The sequence below is a fragment of the Protopterus annectens genome, chromosome 15.part0, assembly GCF_019279795.1.
Source record: "Protopterus annectens isolate FY-2018-M chromosome 15.part0, PAN1.0, whole genome shotgun sequence".
Taxonomy (NCBI): Eukaryota; Metazoa; Chordata; order Ceratodontiformes; family Protopteridae; genus Protopterus; species Protopterus annectens.
In genome coordinates, this window is record NC_056749.1 from 216,440,946 (window position 1) to 216,465,252 (window position 24,307).

A 24,307-nucleotide genomic window follows, 5' to 3' on the forward strand; every position below is an offset into this window, starting at 1 on the left:
TGTTTCAAAGCCTTGATGTACTGGGTATGCATGAGAATGCAAGTCCCATACCCATGTGCAGTACATCAAAATGAAAAAGCAGTATACCACAACCGGTGGAAGAACAGTAATCTGCTGTTCTACAAAAACATTATTTAAGAAAAGTAAGTATTTTTTTCTTAAATAATGTCATTGTATAACAGAAATAACCAACTCCGTGGTTGTGATATATTGAAGATTTACCCACGGTTGCTTTTGTTTAATCACTCGGGCTTCGACCTCGTGATTAAACCACACCAACCATGGGTAAATCTTCAATATACCAGACCATATTGTCAGTTATTGCTTTATTATTCCTACCTGATAAGTTTTCCAGTGTGCAAAAATGAGAGCGACCACAGTGTGGGTTATAGTTCACAATGTGATGCAAAGCACACGTACCACTATGGAAAAGAGTGATATCTATGATCCAATTCTAGGACATTCGTAAATATTTCTATGCGATTTATTTTATTTTTGTATGCTTGTCCACCTAAACTTCCAGACCGTGTTCATGGTACAGACCTAAGGTGATACTTGTGCAGATGAGAGAAGTTTCACCTGGAATTTTCTGCTGTTTTCCCTGGGTGTGTATCAGTTGATCGATAGCATGTTCAGGGAATGCCAAGTAATCCAGGAAATTTCACAGATAATGGAGTTTTCTTTTTGCTTCTCTGTTGTATCACCTTGGAGTAAGTGTATTTAAACACAAACAGATAAAGCGGTTGCCTTGGCTAAAATGATTAAAACCATAAAATAACAGCCTCACCTGGCAGCATCAGAACACCAAAGATGTAAAAAAAACACCAGATGTATATCGCCATAAAATTTATTGATATATCATTTAAGCACTTTCATCTCCATGCATCAGTGACTTCATCAGAATAAAGTAACTAACACAATACATGACATTAAATACCATAAAAATCCTTCCTACTGGATAATTAGATCAATTCAAAACATCAGTTAAACAATGCTGATTAAATATTTAAAGAATGCTGATAAAATATTTAAGGAAAAAGGACAATAATACAATTATTATAATAAATTCTGTGAGCCCAAAATCGTTATAATACCATCAAGACAAAATGTATTAAGTTATTCATGAATATTTTAAGGCTCTCAGTTTTAATGCAGAAATGAGAGAAAGAGCATCATTCAACCCCAAGGTTACATATGCATTCAATTCTAACTGCAAATAAGCTCGCAAAATTCGAATCTTGTCACCCAGTCACCACCTCTATCATGGCGAATGACTTGTTCCGATACCCATAATTTAAAATTAGCTTGAGCACAGGTAAGGGTGTGTCTATACAGAACACTGGAATTCCTCTTTCTATTAATCTCATACATATGTTCGTAAATTCTGTCTTAAACTTTGCTGTGTCTTCCCTACATAGAAATAAAAACAAATATGCACAGTAAGCTAAATATACCACCCCCCTTGTATAACAATTGTAATAACTGTTCGCTATCGATTTCTATTTGAAAACAGGAATGTATAATTCTGTTGCATTCTCAATGGGGCATTGTGGACATGTGCCACATTTAAAGGTACCATTTTGGACCCATTGTTAATGTATAATAACCTTGTTCCACTTTCAAAAATGTTTTTTTTAATTCAATCCTCTCTTAAAACTAAACATTAATAGCTTAGGAAAAAAACTTAAGACCATTGGGCATTGCCGCAAACAGATTTGAGCATTTAAAAATAATTTTCTGAATTTCTTTCATATCCTCTTTGCATTTTAAAACCGGAAACAGTCATACATCCTTATTCTCACTAGATGTCTCTAGTGTAAGCCTAATGCAATTATAACCAGTGTTCCTAAAACCAAACTGGGAGGTGTTAATGAGTGGGACAAATTTATTACCCCATCCTTGTAAAACTTCATCCTTCAATGGACTAATAAGGGATCTAGGGTAACCTCTGGCTAGAAATAGGGTTTCAATATGGTCCAACTCATTTTCCAAATTTTATTTTATGGTGGTATATATCTAGTGGTTTTTCACATCTTCGATGTTCTGGTGCTGACAGCTAAGTAAGTTTATTTAAATTTGAGGGTATGGGGGTGTCCTCCAAATGGGTGGTGCAGGGGAGCTTGCCCTCCTTGCAAAAAAATACTCCCCAGGATTTACAGAAAGTTGTTTTTTTTTTCTGGCCTGCACTCAAAATGCTGAGTGCTGAGAAAAAAAGACTGAAAACCCGCAAAAGCACAAATCTCAAAAATCATTCATCTCCCTAAAACGTCTTTTTGCCCACCTCCACCCACCCATGTGGGGTTCAAGCCCCCAATACTTCCTGAGATCTCCATACCTAGAAGAAAAGGGAATTTTCTGAGAAATACCCCGGACCATTTGAACCCAGACTATTTGCTCCTGGATGATTTGACCCCAATACACTTTCATATTTAAATTCATATTTATAGTTTATGAGGATACTTATTGTACAGTTTGACCCCAATTAAATTTAATAAAAGCACTACTTAATATTTTACTCAAGAATTTTACATAGTAATTTAATATATTTAACATTTTAACATGCAGATGTTAATTTATTTAACATGTTATTTAATATGTAAATATTCATTTAATTAATTAGAATTTAACATGTGTACAAAAAAAATCAACTGGGAATTTTAATTAAGAAGTTAACATATTGTTTATTATTTTAGTTAGCCCATTAAGAAATTGTGAGCAGCTCCATGCAAGCATTCTAAATTTGTGCAACTGGCACAACATAACTGTATGTATGCAAGAGCGTTTTGTAACTTTTCTTTTTAAGTTCAAATTGTCTTGGCTCAAACATTAATTTTATTATTTTAATGGGGACCAAGAGTTAAATTTTTTTAGTCTGCTGTGATGCTACTACATTGCTTTTGCTTTACTAATAACACATTGTGCCTTGCATCCCATAATAGTAACACAAGAAGTAGCTCAAGACACAATGTTGGCAAATACATTCTCTGTGTAAAATCAGTTCAAGCAGGTATTTTAGCAAGCTTTCATGCTGACAATACATTCTTTCTTTATGGCTCATATTCATTGATTTAACCTTGTACTGTTATGTACTACTGTCACTTCTGGTATTGAATCTAGCAGATTTTAATGTTTACTTAGCATATATGAAGTTTTTAATGGTTGTTTTATTCTGTAGATGTTGCTCTGATTTTTATACTGCATTAATGTTAGATCCATATGTTTAAAGTTTTACAGATATAGTTTTGGAAACTGTTAATGTTGGGGTCAAATCGTCGGGTCAAAATGTCCCGTACCAAATTTAAGTATATGTAAGTCTATTCTTCCAGCCATTCAGTCTCTGTTTGGGACTCAGTCTATTGAGTCCCAACATTTCAAATGCTTGAGGATAAAGTTCTTGTTTGTTTGACATGATTCTATTTTTCCCAATACGTGCCTTGTGATTTTTGAAACTTCAACCTAAGCTACAAACAGGTTAGTTCGATGGGATTTAATTTTAGTGTTTCATTCAGTGGATGGTATCTTATGAGTGCAGCACCCCTAAATGCTTCCCTACATAGTCTGCACTGGAATATGAATCCAAGCACCAGACATAGGAATAAAAAACACGGGCTTTCAGTTCTTCAAGGCATTACAGGTGAATATACAGACTATGGAGTCACTAGCTCTGATGATTCTTTAGTTATGGTGTTACCTTTTGCTGTTAAGAACATATCCTTCCTTCTTTGTCCCATTCTGTATTTTATACCAGTGGATCATTGCGAGTCCTACATTAGGAAGTATTGCATTACATTTGTGTGTGTGTGTGTGTGTGTGTGTGTGTGTGTGTGTGTGTCTGTGTCTGTGTCTGTGTGTGTGTCTGTGTCTGTGTCTGTGTGTAAAATGATGCATTTATGACAGTGATTGAATGTGATTGTAGCATTTGATGTGCTTAGAGAAATTGTGCCGCTAACATTTTGGACCATCATTGAAAATGAGATTTATTTCCTATTTTACCACTTATCATTCTAATCTGTTTTTAAATAAAAAAAATAAATTCAAATAACAATAAACACTAAAGCATGCTGCAATCAGGGTCATAGCTTTTATGTTCATTTACTGAAATAATGAAGTGGCTTGTGCTCTACTCACTGCAGCAAAAGAAATGGAAACAATAGTGTAATTAAAACTTGGCTTGCAGGATAATCATAGGTAATTGCTTTATTGCAGTGTGATTATATTAATGTACCATTATTCACAGCTGTGACTTGGGACTGGAAGTGCAGTGCTCACAATGGAGGAGCCAAGAATGTGTTTCACTTGAGATGTGGATGTTGTAAATGAAATTAATAGCAGCACAGATGAATTTGGTGTCTTATAGCGGAGTATTTCTACTAACAATGGCATTCTGATACTTGATAGCTTGGCAAAATGCTTGTGCATTTAGTTTTGCCATTTTCAGATAGTAATAATTTGTTTAACACTATTGACCCATGACAACTTTATTTTGATGCTTTTTTAACATTACTACATTTTAAAAGCAATTACTTTAAGGAATTGGTGAGCATGATTTGTTTTTAGTATCCAGATTCTTCATACAGAGGTAAATGCATGTGTGTGTGTGTGTGTGTGTGTGTGTGTGTGTGTGTGTGTGTGTGTGTGTGTGTGTGTGTGTGTTGGGGGGGGGGGGGTTACTGCATTAATATATAAAAACAGGTGATGATTGGCAACATTGGCCCATACTATGACCTCACGGCTTCATCATAAATAAACTTTATGCTTCCCTCGTAAGTATTATTGTCTGACTGGCTCACTTCCTTTGCAGTCTGTCAAGAAAATAAACAGCCAGGATGCCTCTGCTTAATTGGTTTACTGTCTTGTATAAGATAATGGATTTGTAAGGGTAATTTATCTATACTATTACTATTATTTAGTATATATTTATTTGGAATTTAAAATGAATGAACACTGCATGATGTATACAAGCTACTATTGTCTCTATTTTTCCTGGTTGTGATGTTTTTCATGTGCTGCAGTAGGATGTCGGTTCCACAGTACTTGGCCCTGGGGGGGATCTGCCCAAATGGCCCAACTTTTAGAGATGTGGTAGTTCGTGGGCACTGTGTTTTCCCCAAAGGGAATGACGATGCACTTTTTAGCATTGAGCTTAAGACCATGGTTTTAGCACCAGTTATTGGTCTCTGTGAGGCCTTTTTGTAGCATGTCAACATCAGCTTGAGAATCAACGAGGGTGGCCTAATGATTAAGGTGTTTGCCTTGCAAGCACAAGGTGCAGGGTTCGAGTCTCACAAGGGATAATTGGCTGGGCATAAAATGACTCGCAAGGGCAGTTAGCTTAGTACTAATCTATGAACCTATGAATAATAGCGCCCAATTTGCAGTCATTCATGAATTTGGTTAACCAAAGTCCCTTTGTGTTGGTCTGAACTTCAGAGAAGTAGATGCCAAAGAGGAGAGGACCCAGAACAGATCCCTGTGGGACTCCACTTGTAACTGCCCAGTAGTTAGATTTGGAGTCCGCTACTTTCACCATATGGGTTCTGTCCATGTGCCAGTTGGCAAACCATCTTATGACGTAGGGGTTAATGCCTAGGTTAGTGAGTCTATCAATGATCCCTGAGCGGGGGATGGTGTTGAAGGCCTTGGTTAGATCAAGGTAGGCTGTATGGACTACTTTGCCTTCATCCACTGCTCTGGTGACAGATTTGAAGTAGTCTATCAGGTTGAGCAGACATGATCTGCCCTTCACAAACCCAAACTGCGAGGGGTCCAGGGTTTGAAGGTTCCCTATTTATAACGTCCAGAATGATGCACTCCATGGCCTTACAAATCAGGCTCATCAGGCTGATGGGGTGGTAGTTTCCAGGGTCAGTAGTCACTCCCCCTTTGTGGAGTGGAATTGACTATAGCAGTGCACCATTAGGTGGAAACAAAGCCTGAAGTGAGTCTGTGGTTGAACAAGGCACTCGGGTGTGGTGCCAGTTCCCTTTGTAATTCGTGTAGAACACAGCCAGGTATATTATCAGGTCCCATGGAAGCTGTATTTTTGGCTTTGGACAGTGTGATTTCTACCTGTGGAGCCGTGATATTAGGGATTTGGCATTCCTCGGGTATTGGGATGGGCCCTTTAGGGGGGTGAAGAGGGGGTAAAGTTTGCACTAAACCTGTCTGTCAAGATATTGGCAATAGCTGTTGGTTCAGTGTAAGTAGTGCCGTTGTGTAGTAGCTCAGAGCACATCTGCATATTGTTATGCAGATTCTTGATGTAGCTAAAGAATGCCTTGTGGTTGTCTTTAGTATCTGTAGCAATTTTGTTTTTGTATCTAGCTTTGGAGGATTTGATGAGGGATCTCATTATTTTGCTGAAATTTACAAGGGAAATTTTCCATTCTTGGGACTTTACCCTTTTCTGCAACAGTTTTTTTCCTTCTGTTGTAGAGTTTAATGGCAGGGTACCACCAGATTGGCTTCTTTTTTTTTTTGGAGGACAGGATTTTGGTTCTGTTTGATATGGCCCGATCCATGTACTTGTGTCATACAGTGCCTTGGTGTATGATTCAGCATCCATGGAAACCTCTTCTGTTTCCTGGAGTAAGCCTCAAGAACGCCTGAAAAGCCTTTGTGACTATGGATGCATTATCACTTACAAAGCTTTACAATCTGAGTGTTTTTTTTTTTATACTTATGACAGTATTATTGTTTTGATTAGTTGTCTTGAATCTGAACATACACTGGCACCCCCAAAGAAGGGACATAGTAAAGGATACTACCTCAAGGAGGTCATGAGAGAGGACTCTCAACAAGGGTGCTAAAGACTATAGTTGCTTTTCTTCTATTTTACAAGTCTGGGGACGTTACAATCAGTGAGATGGCTACTCAGTTTACTCAGCTTCTGCCTGAACCCACTGGAGGTGGGCACACAAGGAACAGCAGCTAGCTGTCTTACTTGGCCAATTTCTGCAGGACTTGTAATCCTGAAACTGTGCTCATATAAACATAAGACCTCTGTCTGAAGTGCAGCCGGGGACAAAGCATCCAGAACCTACTGGCCTAGGTCCACCAGAGGCCTGGCTAAGAAAAGCCTAGATGGGGAGCTATCTACTCCTGAAGGTGATATTATCCAGATTCTGATGGCAGAATGTTATGTTCGTCAGCAGCCATGATTGTACAGGATTTTAAAGATCAGCAGAAAAAGGACAGGATGTGAAAGGAAGGACAGGAAAGCAAATAAGACAGGACAGGGGAGGACAGAATAGGAAAGCAAAGAAAAGACTGGGGAGAAATGGAAAGGACAGGAATGGAAAGGACAGAACAGTAAAGGCCAGGGCAATAAAGGGAAGGACAGAATAGGGAGAGGCCAGGGCAATAAAGGGAAGGACAGAATAGGAAAGGCCAGGGCAATAAAGGGAAGGACAGAATAGGGAGAGGCCAGGGCAATAAAGGGAAGGACAGAATAGGGAGAGGCCAGGGCAATAAAGGGAAGAAAAGACAAAAGGAAAGGACAGGACAGGAAAGGAGATGAGAGAAAAGGAAATTTCCCCTTGTTTGTGGTTATGCAGTTCTCGCGTTGGTTTACTTAAGTTCTGGAGGTGTGGGGTCAATGCCCCCCAAATAAAAGTAACTTTTTGTTATTTTTTGGTGATCATAAATGTACCCCATCTGTTTACATTTGTCAACATTTTAGTTGGATTATTTTAAACTTGAGATGAATGCCATCACCGATGAGGCTGTTTGATGTTTTATCTTTCAAACAATCTTATGATAATTCATTATGTAGTGATAAATAATATCTCTCTTCCGTTATGTCGCTTTTACTTAGATTTTAAGTAAGTCTTCCTTATTTATAGACTTGTCTAAAGCGTGGGACACAGTTTGTCACAGCAAATTTCTACTTCAAATGTCCTTACTAGATGCCTCCAAGTCTACCATTCTGTGGTTCAAAACTACCTGTCCAATAGGTATCAGTTAGTAAAATGGCACTCCACACTCTCTACTTACCTCCCATTCACCACCAGTGTACCACAAGTCTCTATCCTTGGTCCCCTCTTCTTCAACATTTTCACAAACACACACTATACCTTCAGACAACAGGCCACCCTAATACAATATGCAGATGACTCAACTCTCATTTACACATCTGACAACATGGTACACCCCCAAAAAATTACACAGGAAGCTTTAACAACTACTGAAACATGGCTTCATAATGCATGTAGAACCCAAATAAGACCAAATTACTACTTTTTCACCCCAAATCCTTCTCTCATAAAACAACATAAATTAAAGTCCTCTCTCTTGGTAATACAACCATTGAAGCCACTTCTCAACGCAAATTATTAGGAACAATAGTGGATGATGATCTTACATTTGACCTGCATATGAAAAACTCATTGAAAACTAGGGATGCTTTACAAAGCAAAAAACTTTCTCACTGACTCAATTAAAATTACACTTCTACTTATCTTCTCCACACACTTCTTTATGGTGATGAAATCCTTACTGAACTTCAGGATTCACAACAATTAAGACTTGAACTATGCTATAATACAATTGCTAAAATTGCAGCAAATACCCCTTTTAGAACTCATCATCACTGTATAGCACTAAAATGCCTAAATTGATTAGAGCTGCCTCATCAAATAACATATACACAGCTTCTTACCACCTATAAAATTATCCCGCATCCATCTGCCTGTCCAGCATTAAAAAACATTCTACACAACTATGTTCCCAGTCGGTCACTGTGATCAAGTGACCAAAACCTCCTGTCTACAAACCTATTAAATCTGCGGGGCATTGTCAGTACTCATACTAGATTGCTAAGGCCTGGAACTCCTTATTGTATTCAGCAGGTCAATACCCTCCATCCCATCTTTCAAAACCACTCTGAAAGACCTCCGAGCTAAAATTTAGCTCTGTTCCTGCTTAAATCCAGGATAATCCAGGTTGCCATTAGAAATCATGTCCCTCAATCACGCAAAAAAATTCAAAGCAGCCACTAAGGAATATCTAAAAAGTCAGTGGTCCTGCCACTGTTCTCTCCCCCCTTAATCTTACACTACCATCTCTAAGATAGTCCTCCATCTGCCCCCTACGTTGCTTTGCTTCATTGCCCCCCCCCTTTTTTTTTTTTTTACTTTAGCTCCGTCTTGTCTTCACTTCCTTACTTGGACCTTACATCCCAACATCGAAAGCATACTCCTTACACCACTATTTAAAACACTCCTCCCTCACCTCCCTCACACAAACCTGATGTATAGCTACAACTAATAATACTATGTATCCTTACTCCTTGGTCACTGGATATAATAATGTTGTTTTGCTCATGTTCCATCCTTCCTGTTATTGTATTAATTCCTTATGCTTTTTAATTGCCTTTGCTTTTTAATTGCTTATGTCTTTGTTAATAGTTTGTCTAAACTTTATTGTAAATGTATATGGAGCTTTTTTTCCTGGGCCTCTCCTGAAAAATGTCTACTCAGATCAGTCAGACTATACCGGTCAACAAATGCAAAATAAATAAATACAAATAAATAAAATATATCCCTAAATGTGAACAAGTACATTTTCGTTCCCTATACTTCCATGCTCTCCATTGTTCAGTTACTTCTATCAAATTATATTATCTTATTTTCTAAGTATACCATAAGCCTATTTTTCCCTCACTTCATATTGCAATTCCTGTTTGTATTAGGCTAACTTATCTTTAATTTATCTACAAACTGTCTAAAATTTCTCTAAATATTAAATGATTGTCATATAACCTGTATCAGTTCTTAAATTATGTTTTTATATTGTATCTAATTTGTTTATTAATTAAACTGCAGATTTTTTGTTTTATTTTTAAAGATCGTAAAATTATTGTTCTTACAATGTTGTGTAATAATTTAGAAGTTTTCTCCCTGAACCTGTTGAAATATGGGCTTCTACCCAGTCAGGCTTTCTAGGTAACCATCTCTACCTTTCGGCTTATCATGGTTAGGGGTTGCCACAGCAAGGCTTTGCAGGTAATCAAATGTCAATAAATAAATGAATACATTTTGCCATTGCAGCCCAGCCACCCATATTTACTAGTAGTCTCATACATTTACTTTTTTCTAGGCCTACCCCTTATTGACAGGCAGTGAGATATGGCCTAGGAAGCTCGCCTGCCTCACGCCATAGAGCAACTAAGCTTCATAGCCTTCCCACATACCCTCTCTGGTAATCTCTTTGAGTCCTAGAACCCACAGGGCTTAGTGGAAGTTCCATCTGTCCAGCATGCTCCTCTTTCCTATTATGGACGTGCTCATCCTCCATGCCAGAGATGTACAATTTATTAATCAATAGTAGGTTTTCTGAGCCATAGTCTGAGATTTATCCCTTTATGTCTCTGGGGTATGTGTATGCACACACAAACACACAACACAGAGAGAGAGAGAGAGAGAGATGTAGAGATATGGATATAGATATATATATTTATGTGTGTCAGTTCTGTAAGCCACAGCATGGAACAAATGGCTGCTCTGTTTACATGTCAGTGGGATATGTGGTCTGGCTTCAGCTTCTGGATGCTCACAACAGTCTACGAAGGTGCAATATGTGTTCAACTTGTAACAGATATAGCTGGAATAAAGAATTATTATATCATCTGTATTATGAGAAGAATTAAGAATTAAATAATTACCCACTATCTGCTGACAGACCTCACATGAGTAGTATGTGTAGTAGTAAGCAAAGTCTGTGAAGTAATACACTTGTGTTAACTGATGGGCACAACTGTGAGGAGGATGTTAAATGCTGTTAGGAATAATGTTTTAGAGGTCAATATGAATTCTGACAGGGCAGATATAACAGTGACATTGCATATATAACTGTATGTTTCTGCACTGCAAAGTATGGTCTGCTGGAGTGTATCAAAGGAAATGTACCTGAGATGATATACCACTGGTGATTTAATGACCCCTAGTAAGCTGTATTGCTACATTTAAGAAGAGACAATATGACCAATCTGTTTTTACAGTTCATTCATGTGTGGAGAAGGGGCCCCACACTCCCAGGCTCTAAATTTTACTACTTAAATTTCATGTTACCTTGGCACAATTTATTATTTCTGGCAGGCTTTTTTGCTGTTGGATTGCAATATTAAGTCCAAGGCAGCCATAAAGTGTGGTCAGTAGGTTGTACATTGGTAACTTTGCAACTGGTAATGCCAGGTAGAGCCACAATTTAGTAACTGTTATGCACTGTCACTAGCCAACATAAATATCAAGCAAAGCAATGCTAAGCTTATCTGCGCCGATAGTTTCAAATGCTTTATAAAGGGGAAGGGACTGGCAATGCATCAGTCATCTGCATATACAGAGGCAGTCTGGCAAGTTTTACCCACTAGGAGAGGATAGCTGTTCACGAGATATGCATCTTGTCTTAAATTATGCACTTAAGTCTTCTTTAACATTCTGTGCCTCTACTTCTTCAATACTTGTTACTACACTTACAACTGACCTTTTCATAAAAACTTTTAGGTTTGGTTTAGTATAACAGGATCTGTTATATCATGCGACTAACCTGTTATTAATCATTTGCCACTGTTCAGACCAAATCATGTTCCTATTTATTTTGTGTATATTAGTAGGGATGATGTGCTGAGCTAGAAAAAGTGTTTGTTTAATAATTTCTTTTTTTTTTTTTTTTCGAAAATACCACTGCCTTAGGAAACACCACAATACAAACCACAGCACCAGACCAGATGCTTAAAATAGCCACATTTTATTAAATTAGTTGAACGCTTTCATTCAACAACCTGAACTTCATCAGAACTAAGAAATCTAGTCCTTTATGAATGGGAGAGAAGATTCACTATATATTTATCCAAAATCTACCGGAAACCAACGTGTTGTAACTCTTTCCTGCATTTTAGTAGCGAATACCCTTTGTCTCAAAAAAAGGGGAGTGTTGTTAAAGGCCAACTAGCCCATACAGCTTCTTTGTTTGATGATTTTATGAATGAATGTGAACATTTAAGGGGCATGTTTTTACAAAGAGGGGTACCCCAACCAATTTTTTTTATCAAATATCATATCAGGAGTGACTGCTGGTGGGGTTAAAGGGAGGAGTGTAGTTCAAATGGAGACTTGAATACCCTAAGACAGCAAAATGATGAAAACTATAGAAATGCTATTTGTCTGCAATACAATAGGGAATATTTTTGTATCAAAAAATCATTTGTAAATATTGGAAGCTTTTTAGTCAGTACACTGGACATCTTTAAGAACAGCCCCTATGTTTACCTAAAGGAAGGGTGTATGTCTGAAAAATTTGCATGAATTTAACAACGCCCTGTGCATGCACAATCTTAATCAGAAAACAGGTACATGCAAATGTGGTAGTTGTAAGCAGTGTCTCAACATAAGTAATGTTGATGTGATATACTTGAACAGACATGGGAAAGAACTTAGCGTCTGCAGTTACTTTAATTACAATACTACTGAGGTTGTGTATATCTGCACATGTCAATGTGTTGCCTTTTACACTAGAAAAACAGAAAGGGCACTGAAGAAATGTATATCCGAACATATATACGATCTCACATATGACGCGGAAATTAATTCTTTGGCAAACCATGTCAAAGTATGTGAAAATAGTAAATATAAATTCTGTGTCTTAGAACAAGTGCAAAAAAAAATTCTATTGGTGGCCACCGGGAAGATCTACTTGAATAGCAGGAGCTATATTGGCAATTATATTTACAAGCCAGTAGACCCCCTGGACTAAATGAGGTAATCTCTGTAGTGCCTATTTTAAAACTAAGAGTAGCAAAATTCTAATTATTATAAATAAGGGATCCGATAGAAAATTTTATTATGTAATTTTATTTATTTTATTACATACTTGTGTTTTAAATGTTGTCTAACTGTTGACTTGTTTAATATTTTACAGATCATTGTCGGCTCAACAGATCTTTACAGTGTTTCTACATTTTATAATTTATTTATTTTACATTTCTTAACCGGGGGTGTCTGACTGAGCCGGAAAGGCCCTGTTTCAGCAGAGGCTAAATGTATCTGTATTTTGTCTATGTTGAGAAAAGCTTAACATAGAAAAAATACAGATACATTTAGTTAGACATAATCAGTATACACACAGATTACAAAATACATGTTTTTATAGTGATATGCAGCACATAAACAGTTACAGTGGAGAGAACAAACAAAAAATATTAATTTAATAATAAAGGTAATTCACAGATTTGTGGTGTACAGCTGAAATTTGGAAAATAGGTAGAATACATACATAGTACACAGGTACAGTACATACATTGTAGTTTATCCAGTGTTTGTGAGTAAGATTGAAAACTGTTATCAAGTACTCTAGGTTTAGTATGTGTACCTTAACCGCTTTCACTAGCCTGGGGAGCAATCACGGCACTGCCACCTTTGCTTGAGATGTTGCCTGATGAGGTCCTTAAAGGAGGCTTTGGATGATGTGTTTTGAATGCTAGTAGGGACAGAGTTCCATTTTTTAACCACTGAACTACTATATAGTGCATCTTCAAAGCTATTGTACCTGTTTGTGAACTCTAGTAGCAGTTTGCTTGATGATCTAAGAAGCCTTTTGGTTGAGTGATGTTGTACTAGGTTTTTGAGGGCAGGACACTTATTGGGGAGGTAATAGGTCGAATGACAGAGGCAGAGCTGATTGTAGGTTAGGAGGTTGGGCAGTTCAAGCCAGTGGAGCTGTCTCAAAGCAGTACAGTGATGAGTTCTATATGAGCAATTTGCAGCAAAGCAGGCAATTCTGTTCTAGCAGGCTTCCATTTTGCTTAGTTCAGTTTTGTTGAGATTAGTCAGAATGGGAGATGCATAGAGTAGGGTGGATAGAAGTTGGGAGTGAGCAATGGCTGATCTTGTGTTGTTGGTAAAAAATGGGTTGATATGGCATGTACTTTTTAATAGTTAAGTTGAGATGACTATCAAATTTTAGGTGGGAGTCTATGGTTATTACCAATAGCTTAGCTTATGCCACTGGAGCGATTGGAGTAGCATTTGTGGAGTAGATAGTGAATTGACTTATCAGTGTTTTTGTTGGAACTGATTATAACCATAAGCTGAGTTTTCTTTGGATTGAGGATAAGTTGGGCTTTGGTAAGGTAATTTTCAATATCAGAGAATGCTAGTTGAGTTGTTTGCAGGAGGGTGGGAATGTTTTGTGCAGCACAGATTAAGGTAGTGTCATCTGCGTACTGAATTATAGATGCATGCTTTGTGGAGGTATGGAGGTCATTTATGAAGATTGTGAATAGTAGTTGTCCTAAGATAGAACCCTGTAGGGCTCCTATAGTTATGGGCAGTTGAGGAGAGAGAGAATTTTCCCATTTCACAGCTTGGTACCTGTCAGTTATGTAGCTTTGGAACCAGGTAAGAGTGGAATTTGATAGATGATATTGGTTTAGTTTGTTTAGCAGGATTTGGTGTGAGACTGTGTCAAATGCTTTGGACATATCCAAAAAAAGAGTTGACATCTGTAGGCCTTCATTTTTGAGGCATTTTATTGTGTCTGTGAAGCAGAGGAGGGCTATAGTGGTACTATGGGCAGGTCTGAAACCATACTGAGTAGGTGATGGGATGTTGCTGCCTAGGAGATATTTTAGCACCTGGGTATGGATGCATTTTTCTAGGATTTTGGCCAGGGGGGAAGAGTAAAGCAATGGGTCTGTAGTTAAGTTCAGTGGAGGTCCCACCTTTATGTATGGGTGTAATATAAGATATTTGCCAGAGTTTAGGCACATAGTTTTCAACAACTGATGTGTTTATGAGAGTGGAGACTGGGATAGCAATAGCGTCTGCTGTGAGTTTCAAGAAGTAGCTGGGGAGTAGGTCAGCTGCTGTTGATGAGGTTTTTAGTTTGGAGAGGATGCTTTTGATTGAAGGGGTGAAAAATGTTTTGAGGGTAAAGCCTGTATTAGTGTTGTTTGTGTTGGGGGGGGGGGGGTAGTGAGGAAGGAACTGTCCTGTGATACTAAGGATAGAATTGAGTTCACAAAGTGGGAGGTGAATTGTGTTTTGATGGGAACTTTTGATTGAAGTGATGGAAACAGTTTTGAGGGTAAAGCTTGTATTAGTGTTATTTGTGTTGGGGGGGGGGGGATAGCCCTCCTCTGCTTCACAGACACTGTAAACCATCTCAAAAACGAAGGCCTGCAGGTGTCAACTCTCTGTTTTTGGATATGTCCAAAGCATTTGACACAGTCTTGCACCAAATCCTGCTAAATAAACTAAACCAATATCACCTATCAAATTCCACTCTTACCTGGTTCCAAAGCTATTTAACTGACAGGTACCAAGCTGTGAAATGGGAAAATCTGTGTCTGTATAACCATCAAAAGATGCAGTTACCAGGGTGGGAGGGAAACGCCTTAGAATAATGGCAATACTAGGTTTTGTGTGTGTGTGTGTGTGTGTGTGTGTGTGTGTGTGTTGAAGTTCAGGTTACTGAGCATAAGTGTTCAACTAATTTAATAAAATGTGGATATTTAAAGTATTTGGTCTGGTGCCATGCTTCATATTGCGGTGTATCCTAAGACAGTGGTATTTTTTAATTAGTTCTGATTGAGCCCTGCCAAGCCACTTTACTTTTTTTTTGGGGTGGGGGGAATTGTAAATGAAAAAAAAAAAACCTTAACATTACCTCCGGTCTTCTTGTGGGTGGTACAAAACCTAGTATTGCCATTATTCTAAGGTGTTCCCCTCCCACCCTGGTAAATGCATCTTTTGAAGGTTATATAGACACAGATATGATGACTGATGTGCAGTTGATATATATACTGTCTACTCACACTTTCTGCAGCATGTGGGATTTTGTGGCCAAATGCAGTATGAGATACTACATGATTCTTAAAAATCCTGTATGTTGCCATCTCTCTCTCTTTCTCTCTCTCTCACACACACACACACACACACACACACACACACACACACACACACACACTAATACAAGTGTGTTATCTGCGTTTATAAGTGTGCATATATGCGTGTGTATATATATATATATATATATATGTGTGTATATATATATATATATATATATATATATATATATATATATATATATATACACACACACACATACACACAAACATACACACACACAAGTTTATATTTATTCATTTACATATGTATAGAATAATATTTAATACATTACCTTTACTTTTCCTAATTGGTTTTATTGTTGATCAGTGGCCCACCCCTGTAAACAAATTTCATAAAATAAATTCAATTCAAATAAAAAAGAAAAATGAATGAATGTTGTTTGCACATTTAGACTTAAGCCACGGAATTCATAGACATAGTGGGCAAGGTCTGTGTGTTAGATGTGTAACTTTCTGGCATGATAAGAGTGCGATTCATAAGTCTGAGTAGTGGTCCTGTCATGCCAGTCCACAGTGGGACCACCAAGAGAACATCAGATAGTGGTGTGTGCAAGTTGGTGCCCCTGTTTTGTATTAGAAGTCCTAAAGCAGCCACCCTGCCCTCACACAGGCATGGAGACAGACTCGCACAGACACACGCAAACAGTTAGTCATATACAGACTTACATGATCGCAGACAGACACGTGTGCGTGTGCATGCAGGCACATACTGTAGTGTTACTAGTACACATACTCAGACAGACACAGACATATATTCACTCTTGCTCATGGACAGATTCTGAGATACTGACACTCACATTACCACACATGTACAGAAACAGGCAGACATTTCCACACACAAACACGTGTACATGCATGTTTGTGCATACACATGCTTACACACACACACACACACACACACACACACACACACACACACACACACACACACACACACACACGTACATGCACTCACACACGTGTATGCACTTTATTGGCTAGCTTGTAACTTATTTGCAGCTGCTTGAGTGGTCTGGCCTATGTGTATGGTCCCCCTCAGTCATGACAGGAGGCTAGTTCATAAAAGCTTTAGCACCAACTGCCATGACCATGAATGAACTGTTATTAACAAGAATGAGTGCAGCAGCTAATCCCACTGATGGGTGAACCAAATTTAGTTGTGGCACTGTGCTTGACTGTACTGCAGTGCAGCCCAGGATATGCCATTACATTTGATGGCCTTTTCTCCATTCTACCATCTATGTTTGACTGAGCAATCCATCCACACACTTTGGAGATTGGATGCTGTTGTGCTGTGTTTGCAGCATGTTGTCCACCACCTCCCATTCCTGTTGGTTCCCTTCCGTACTCTACAGTGGAGTCCATCATTCACTTGTTTGTGGGTTTTATGCTATATTGTGGATTCCCCTTTGCTTACCAGCTTTATTCCTGTGCTCTTCCATATAGCTGGTTCTGTGTGTCCCCACTCCATTCAGTACTGGATAGTATGGGGTGCTTATGTAAATTATGTAATGCACTGCACATGTATTTTACTGCATACCACTGTAATGTTACCTGCAATTCATACCATGTTAGCTTTTCCCTGAATTCTTCATGGAAATCAATGATGTTGAAACATTAGACTTTCTGTAAAGAATGGGCTGTTAGGACCATTTATTTTATTGCCCGAAGAAAAGTATTTACAAAAATACCTTGTAGTTGCTCTACACAATAGAGCAATTTCTAGTTTTGCTCTATGCCATTTTGTAGAAATGTAAACCATTTCAGTTACAGCAATTTAACATTTTTTTTGAGTGTGAAGAAAGCTCTCTAAACCCCCACGGAGGTAGATAGACACTGTCTACCTATGCTTAATTCTGAGTTTGTTGCATATCAGAAAAAATGAGTGTTGTGACAAATACTAAAATTGCCAAGTAAATCCCATGTCTAGCACTGAGTGTGAGAGAGAGAGCCTTTTGTGTGTCCATCTGCAAATGCATTGTTGAGATTCATTAAATATCCAGTCTTAATGCTGTTCTCAGTCAGAAGCAGAGCCACTTTTGCATTTACTTCATCGGTGATATTGACTGCTATGCAGATTTTTGCACGAGTTGCTGCGTTTCTATGGGTACTGTAGAAAGTTTAATGCGCTGTTTTTACTCTGCTTTGCTGATCATTAGTGTGGAAAGTTTAATGTGGCATCTTTACTCAATTTTGGTGTATTGTAGTAAAAAACACCTGCAGGTAGCTAGGTATTATAACAAGTTACTGTTAGATTTGATTATGCATATTGTAGCTTGAGTTTTTACACTGCTTTTGCCATTGAAATGCTGTGATGTCATTGAACATGCGGTGGAGTTAATTTTGTGCTTGTTTTGCCAGCTTTGCCAATATGAAGTTTGAAACTGATGGACTGAAGCACCTCTTGCACTTTTCATATATAGTTTTCCTCAAAATGACATCCTTCAGCTTATTTTTGCTGTATGTACATTTTTATGTTTTTGCTGTATGTACATTTTTATGTTTTTGTTGTATGTACGTTTTTATGTTTTTGTTGTATGTACATTTTTATGTTTTTGTTGTATGTACATTTTTATGTTTTTGTTGTATGTGCATTTTTATGTTTTTGTTGTATGTGCATTTTTATGTTTTTGTTGTATGTGCATTTTTATGTTTTTGTTGTATGTACATTTTTATGTTAACTGTCCCCACTGGTGTGCCACGAATCGTGCTGTCTACTAACAGAGCTCTCCAGTACTCTTTTTCTCCATTGACTACCTTAATCATTTAATTATATGCTTTCTCAGTATAAAGCAGGCTCGTATTGTCTTGCCGTCAATTATGACTTCTGTCGGTCTTGTTTTTTGTGAAAAATGTTGCATTGTTTGTCTCTTCCTGTAGATACCAAACAAACTATGCCACTGCACTATCTTAAGCTTGAATGTGCTGTATTAGCTAGGCAAGTCCCAGTCTACTAAGATTAAAAAAAAAATAAAAAAAATAAATAAAAGGCAGAGCAGTAACTGACTGTTACTAAAGACACATTTTGTGCAAGGTCCTGTGCTAGATACACATACGTAAGCAGAGTCTCTTATCAAACAACAGTTCAACTTCTTACTTCCATTACTTTCTATTGCCTCTGTCTCTGAAACCTGCCACTGAAGGTAAAAAAAAGTCTTGACTATATATATGAAAAGTTGGAATGAATCAATATAAATATGTATTTATTTTATATATTTTCGCAAATTATTAATTTTTCTCATATGACTTGCACAAAAGCCTTTTGCAGAGAGCTCACTTAATGTTTTTTTTTTTTCCACAGGAAAATAACAGTAAATGATCCCTGTAAGTATGTGACTTCCTAGTTTGTTTATTTCTAGAAAATTCTTTGTCTGTACAGAGAATTTATCACAACTATTATAGTCAGTGATAAGAAAACGGCAAACGTTGAAAAAAAAATGAAAAACTACATTTTGCATTATCCTAAAAAAATCAGACTGATTTTGTTTTCTTTTAACATTTGTAGGAACGTGGATATCAAAATGAAAGAAAACAAGGTTACTGTTATTAAATCCTGACATATGAGGGCTGAGGAAAAGATTATGGATGTTTTAGGTGGCACTCAGGATGCGTCATCTACATTATTGCAGCATGGGTATTTTAACAAGGTTTTCCAAGCAGGAGTGGATCTAGATGCTTCCAGGGCAATGAAAGTCTCAGAATTTGAGGACTGTGATGCCAAGGTAGAAAATGAAGAACCGGGCATATGTATGAAAAGAGCAAAACATGCTAAAATTTTTGGATTTTTAAGTAAAAGAAAATCTCCGGGTAATGCAAAAAGACCTCAGTCCATGATCATTCTCGAAGAATGTTCTAAGCCAAAATCCAGAATATCTTTAATAGATAGAGTGAGGGCTTTTAAAAGGATGAGGAACTCGTCTTCAGCAAATCATCATAACAAGAACTCAAAAAATAAAATTGCAAATACTCTTAGTGAAGAAAAAGATGCAGTGCAGAATGGAGATGTTCGATTTCATAAGGTGCTAGATGGCCAAAAACTTTTTAGGCATTCTTACGCAGGGTACTCAAAAGAATTTGATTGTTCCTTTGAAGACATAGAATTGAATTCTGCAATTTCAGAAGCTGACACCAATGAAAATAAATGGCTTAGGACAATTGATGCTGAAAAATGTGAGAAACCCAATGAAAAACATGTAACAAAAATTACAAATGGCAAGAAGTTTCCATTAGACCAAACAGACAACAGCATGTCTGTTATTCCAGAGAATGATAGTGAAAGATTGTACACCAAGGCTCAGCAGGAAAGCAGAAAAAGAAGAGGTTCTGATATCTGGTCATATCTGAAAGGCATTTCATTAGCAAGCAGAAGAAATTCCAAGCTGTTAGATCAGAGTATAGACAGTGAGTTTCACAACATAGAAAAGTCACAAGATAATGTGTCTGTAGACCTAGAACTTGATGCAAAATATGAGGAGAGCCATAATGAGTTAGAACAATCTGGCAGTTCAGCCAGGGGAAGCCACTTCAGCACTGTCATTCGCTTTTTCAACAGTGTGGCAGAAGCTGCAAGGAGGTGGCGGACACCATCAAGAAATCACATGCAGACGGATAACTCCTTTTTGCCCACCAAGAACCAAAGACAAGGATATTACTCTAAGGAGACTTCTTTTATCATTGAAAATGAGACTATAAAACCTGACTCAGTTGTTGGACCAACTCAGCATTCCGATTTTATGCTGTCAGGATGCTTTGGCCATGTGGATGTGTCGGAAAACTGTTCAGACTCTCATCAGTCTTCCCCCTCATCTACCAGAACCCTAAAACAAGGAAGCGGCTCTCAGGTAGTGTGTTTGGTCATTGAAAATGAGCACATAGAACCTGCCATGACCTCTGTTCCATCAAGCCATCCCAGCCTTGAAATCTCTCTAGAACAAGAACTGTCTCAGGGAAATGTAGAGACAGTGATGTCTGAAAGAGCATGCCATTTAGAAGTTTCACTCCCCCCGAGTGAAAGTGATTGCACTATCAGTACTGTGTGCCCTTCTGAAGAACCACATGATGCTGTGATTGGTGCTATGTTGTCAGATGGCAGCAAAAAAATAAACTCCACTGTGTCTATTGGATATACATGCTTAAATGATGAAGATAATATGCTGCAGGAACAGCAGTGTAAAGAACATTCTAGAATTGAGGATCCTAAAGACAGTACAGAAAACCAAGCCCATAAACCAAGCACTGACCAGGAATGGGAAGAGGTTGACCTCAGTAATGTCGATCTTACCCATGATGGACTTTCTAACCAGATGCAGACCATCAGTTCCTCTACAGTTATCTTATGTACCCGGGGTGACAAAGAAAAGGTAAGCTGTGCCGTAGTATCTGTCTAAGAAGATTCAGTGTGTTACTGTAACATTTGTATAGTTTATCATCATTGGGAACATTGTGAGTTTTTGTTTCAAAACTATGTCATCACTGAAGAATATTCATTATATGCAAGGAACATTAATTAATTATTCTTTAGAGCACAAGTCTTTTTAAACAATGCAAAGCTGGTAGTACAACTTACTTAGGATGTTGAAAAACCTGCACTTCTGTTTAAGGTTACTGATTGTGGATCATCTTTGTATCTTAGTGTTTTAAAGTTACAGCGATTAGCAGCGATACAGCGATTCGTATAATTATAAGAGGATTGCACTGCACAGCAAGGTTGTGCTGGTGTTGTCAGCTGAACTCTGTAACACCATGAAACAATATTGTTTTTGAAAACCAGTAATGTCTTATAGCTTGAGATGCTGTGTCCTGAAATAACTTTTTATTGTGCCTGTCTGATCAATTTAAATTCAATGATAAAAAATAATTTGGATGAATTTTTCCTGCATTCTTATCTGGTAATTGCTCATCAACAATGATTTCTGCCTTCAGTTTCTGTTATGTTGTTATCACTTAAATTATTTTATTTTGTTTCACTGTAGTGTTCAAAAACTTACCTGGCTCATTTCCAAACACCGAATATCCCATTTTAGTTCTACAGATGGGTGTAATCAAAATAAGGAATTCGCTCAAAAAAGTGAGATAGAGATGTTGTCTTCAGTTTAACTACATATTTAGGCTTGCTTATAACTTGAACAGAAAACTATTTTCCTTGAACACTTTCAGCTATCAGAAGAAAGAAGAGCACAGATGGCCTAGATGGCGTACAACAAAAATAAGAATTCTCACGGTGTGCATATGTAACATTTGGTACTTGGAAGACATGAACTGACCTTTACAATGACGTAAAATAGGTTTTCAGGGGAGAATACCGTTAGAAATAAAAGTAAAGTGCAAAAAACGTTCAGTTTTAACAGGGAACTTTTAGACTACAGGAAACTATTCTTGTAAATATGTTTGATTATTTAATGGTTACTGTCAGCATAATATTTGAGTGAAATCAACTATGCTTAGGACAAGAGTGGGAATATTTTGGCAAACATTTGCTTCCTTCCACTGAGATCACTTTTGAGTCCTGGATCCCCTCCTTAACTCTGCTTAAGAAAAAAGAAACGCTCCTAAAATAAATATTTAGCAACATCTATATCTGTAGTAACTATCCCACCCCCGGAGAGTTTTATTTTAAATTCTAGTATGTTGTACGCTGTAGTGTATAGATGATGATGCTGCCTGACTATGCCCTTCAGCCTCAGGGTTTCTGATGCATCTTTGGGAGGTTTAGAGTGACAGCATTGCATAGGTCTTGTGAGAACAATCTTCAATAAGGAGTTTAAGTAACTAAGTGACAGATGAATGGTATGTGCAACGAGTCCTATACGAGGGTTTTTATAGGTGATGGAACTGTAGTTATCTTATATGTCCTCCATTGGTGGGGATCTTTGTAATTTGTTTCCTTTGAGTTTTTTTGGATATTTAAAAGTAGAACTCGTATCTCAGAATTCTATGACACTAATGCTTTGATTTCAAAATTCCTATTTAATATATGTGAAGGGTGGGTGGTCACAGCTATGAAGTTAAATATTCCAAACATTGTGTGAAATGCAGCCTCAGACCTTTTACTATTTGGTAAACCGTGACATAGGAAATTATCAGATTTTTGAGCTGAACAGTCCTCGGGATAAACTTAATTTTTTTACATAACTTTCTAGAATTTTTAGCTCCTCTTAGAAACAAGAGAGAAACACAATTTAAATAGCATCATGTTAGGGTATCTAATGAAGATATAGAGTGGGTCTCTCTTCACAATGATACCTTTTCTCAACTTCTAGGTTGTGTTTTACTGTTTACCTATAATGCCTTGCTTATGTCCTTTGACAGTGTTCCCAATTGAGCTCTGTGTGTCAGTCGCTTTTTGCTAATAGAAGAAGTTAAAAAAATACTTAGCACCATGTTACAGGCTACTCGCTGTCAGATACATTAGAATGTGAAATACATTAACCCTGAAATTTCAAAGTTATTTCCTTGGCCTTCAACGCTAAACCAATACATTCTTGCAAGTCTCCTCTGCAGCTGTTATTTGAAACAAATAAACCCATCTGCTTCATGAAGTATTATGATAATGTAGATGTGTGAATTTTAAAGGTGTAAGCAAAGACTCACTAGTGTGTTAGTGATACACCACTATGTCATACCGACAATTACTACAAGAGTCACATTTCTGTTCAAAAGCTGCTGGTAGAAAAATAACGAATGATAAAACCCTGAAAACATAGCAAGGATAATGAAATCCATTGTTACATCTCCAGTGTTCTTTAAAATGAAAATGACAGGTCTTTGAGCAATATTCTTAGAATTCTCCGAAGTTTTCTAGAAATATGTTATCGTACTTACAGAAGCTGAGATGCGTCTCATTCTGAAAATTGCTAAGAATTTAGTTTGCTTATTTTTTTATTTTGTTTTTTTTAAATGTGCTGTTTATTTTTTTAACAAGAAACATCTTTATTGAATTATTACTTTTGACATAGGTAATCATACATTTATATAAATGAAGACAAACCATATTGATATTTTCAGTTGCAAACATTACATATAATCTTCTATACAGTCACTGTCGGTCGAACATTACATAACTCATTCGATTCTTGCCTTCCCTCAAGTCTCATTCCTCCTCTAAAACATTATGCCTCACGTATTGATTCCACTTCCCGTTCTTTTTATCTCTGTTACTTCTAGTACCGTTGGTTTAGACTGTGATTTTCATTTTCTTGTATTTGCTTTTTTGGCAGCCAGCAGAATTGCACTCATCAAGGTCTTACTATGTCTAGATAGCTGTGATTCTGTATCATAGCTTAAAAAAATAATTTCCTTAGTTATACCAATTTGCTCATACAGTATATCTGACAAAGGAGTCTGCAGGGAATTTTTAAAGTCTGCCAGCTCATTACACTCCTAAAACATGTTCCCAATTATCTC

General features: G+C 37.4%; 1 protein-coding gene across 4 annotated transcripts in view; it reads left to right on the top strand.

The window, feature by feature from the left end:
- ARHGEF9 (Cdc42 guanine nucleotide exchange factor 9) overlaps positions 1–24,307 on the top strand; it is a 3,179,575-nt gene that overhangs the window by 717,607 nt on the left and 2,437,661 nt on the right. For 3 of the 4 annotated variants that reach the window (XM_044057721.1, XM_044057724.1, XM_044057722.1), the window contains exons 3-4: positions 19,206–19,228; positions 19,410–21,264. In XM_044057721.1, coding sequence (XP_043913656.1) covers positions 19,465–21,264 — 1,800 coding nt within the window. In that variant the 5' untranslated portion in view covers positions 19,206–19,228; positions 19,410–19,464. The remainder of the gene's footprint in view (positions 1–19,205; positions 19,229–19,409; positions 21,265–24,307) is intronic. The other variant, XM_044057723.1, reaches the window with a different exon arrangement.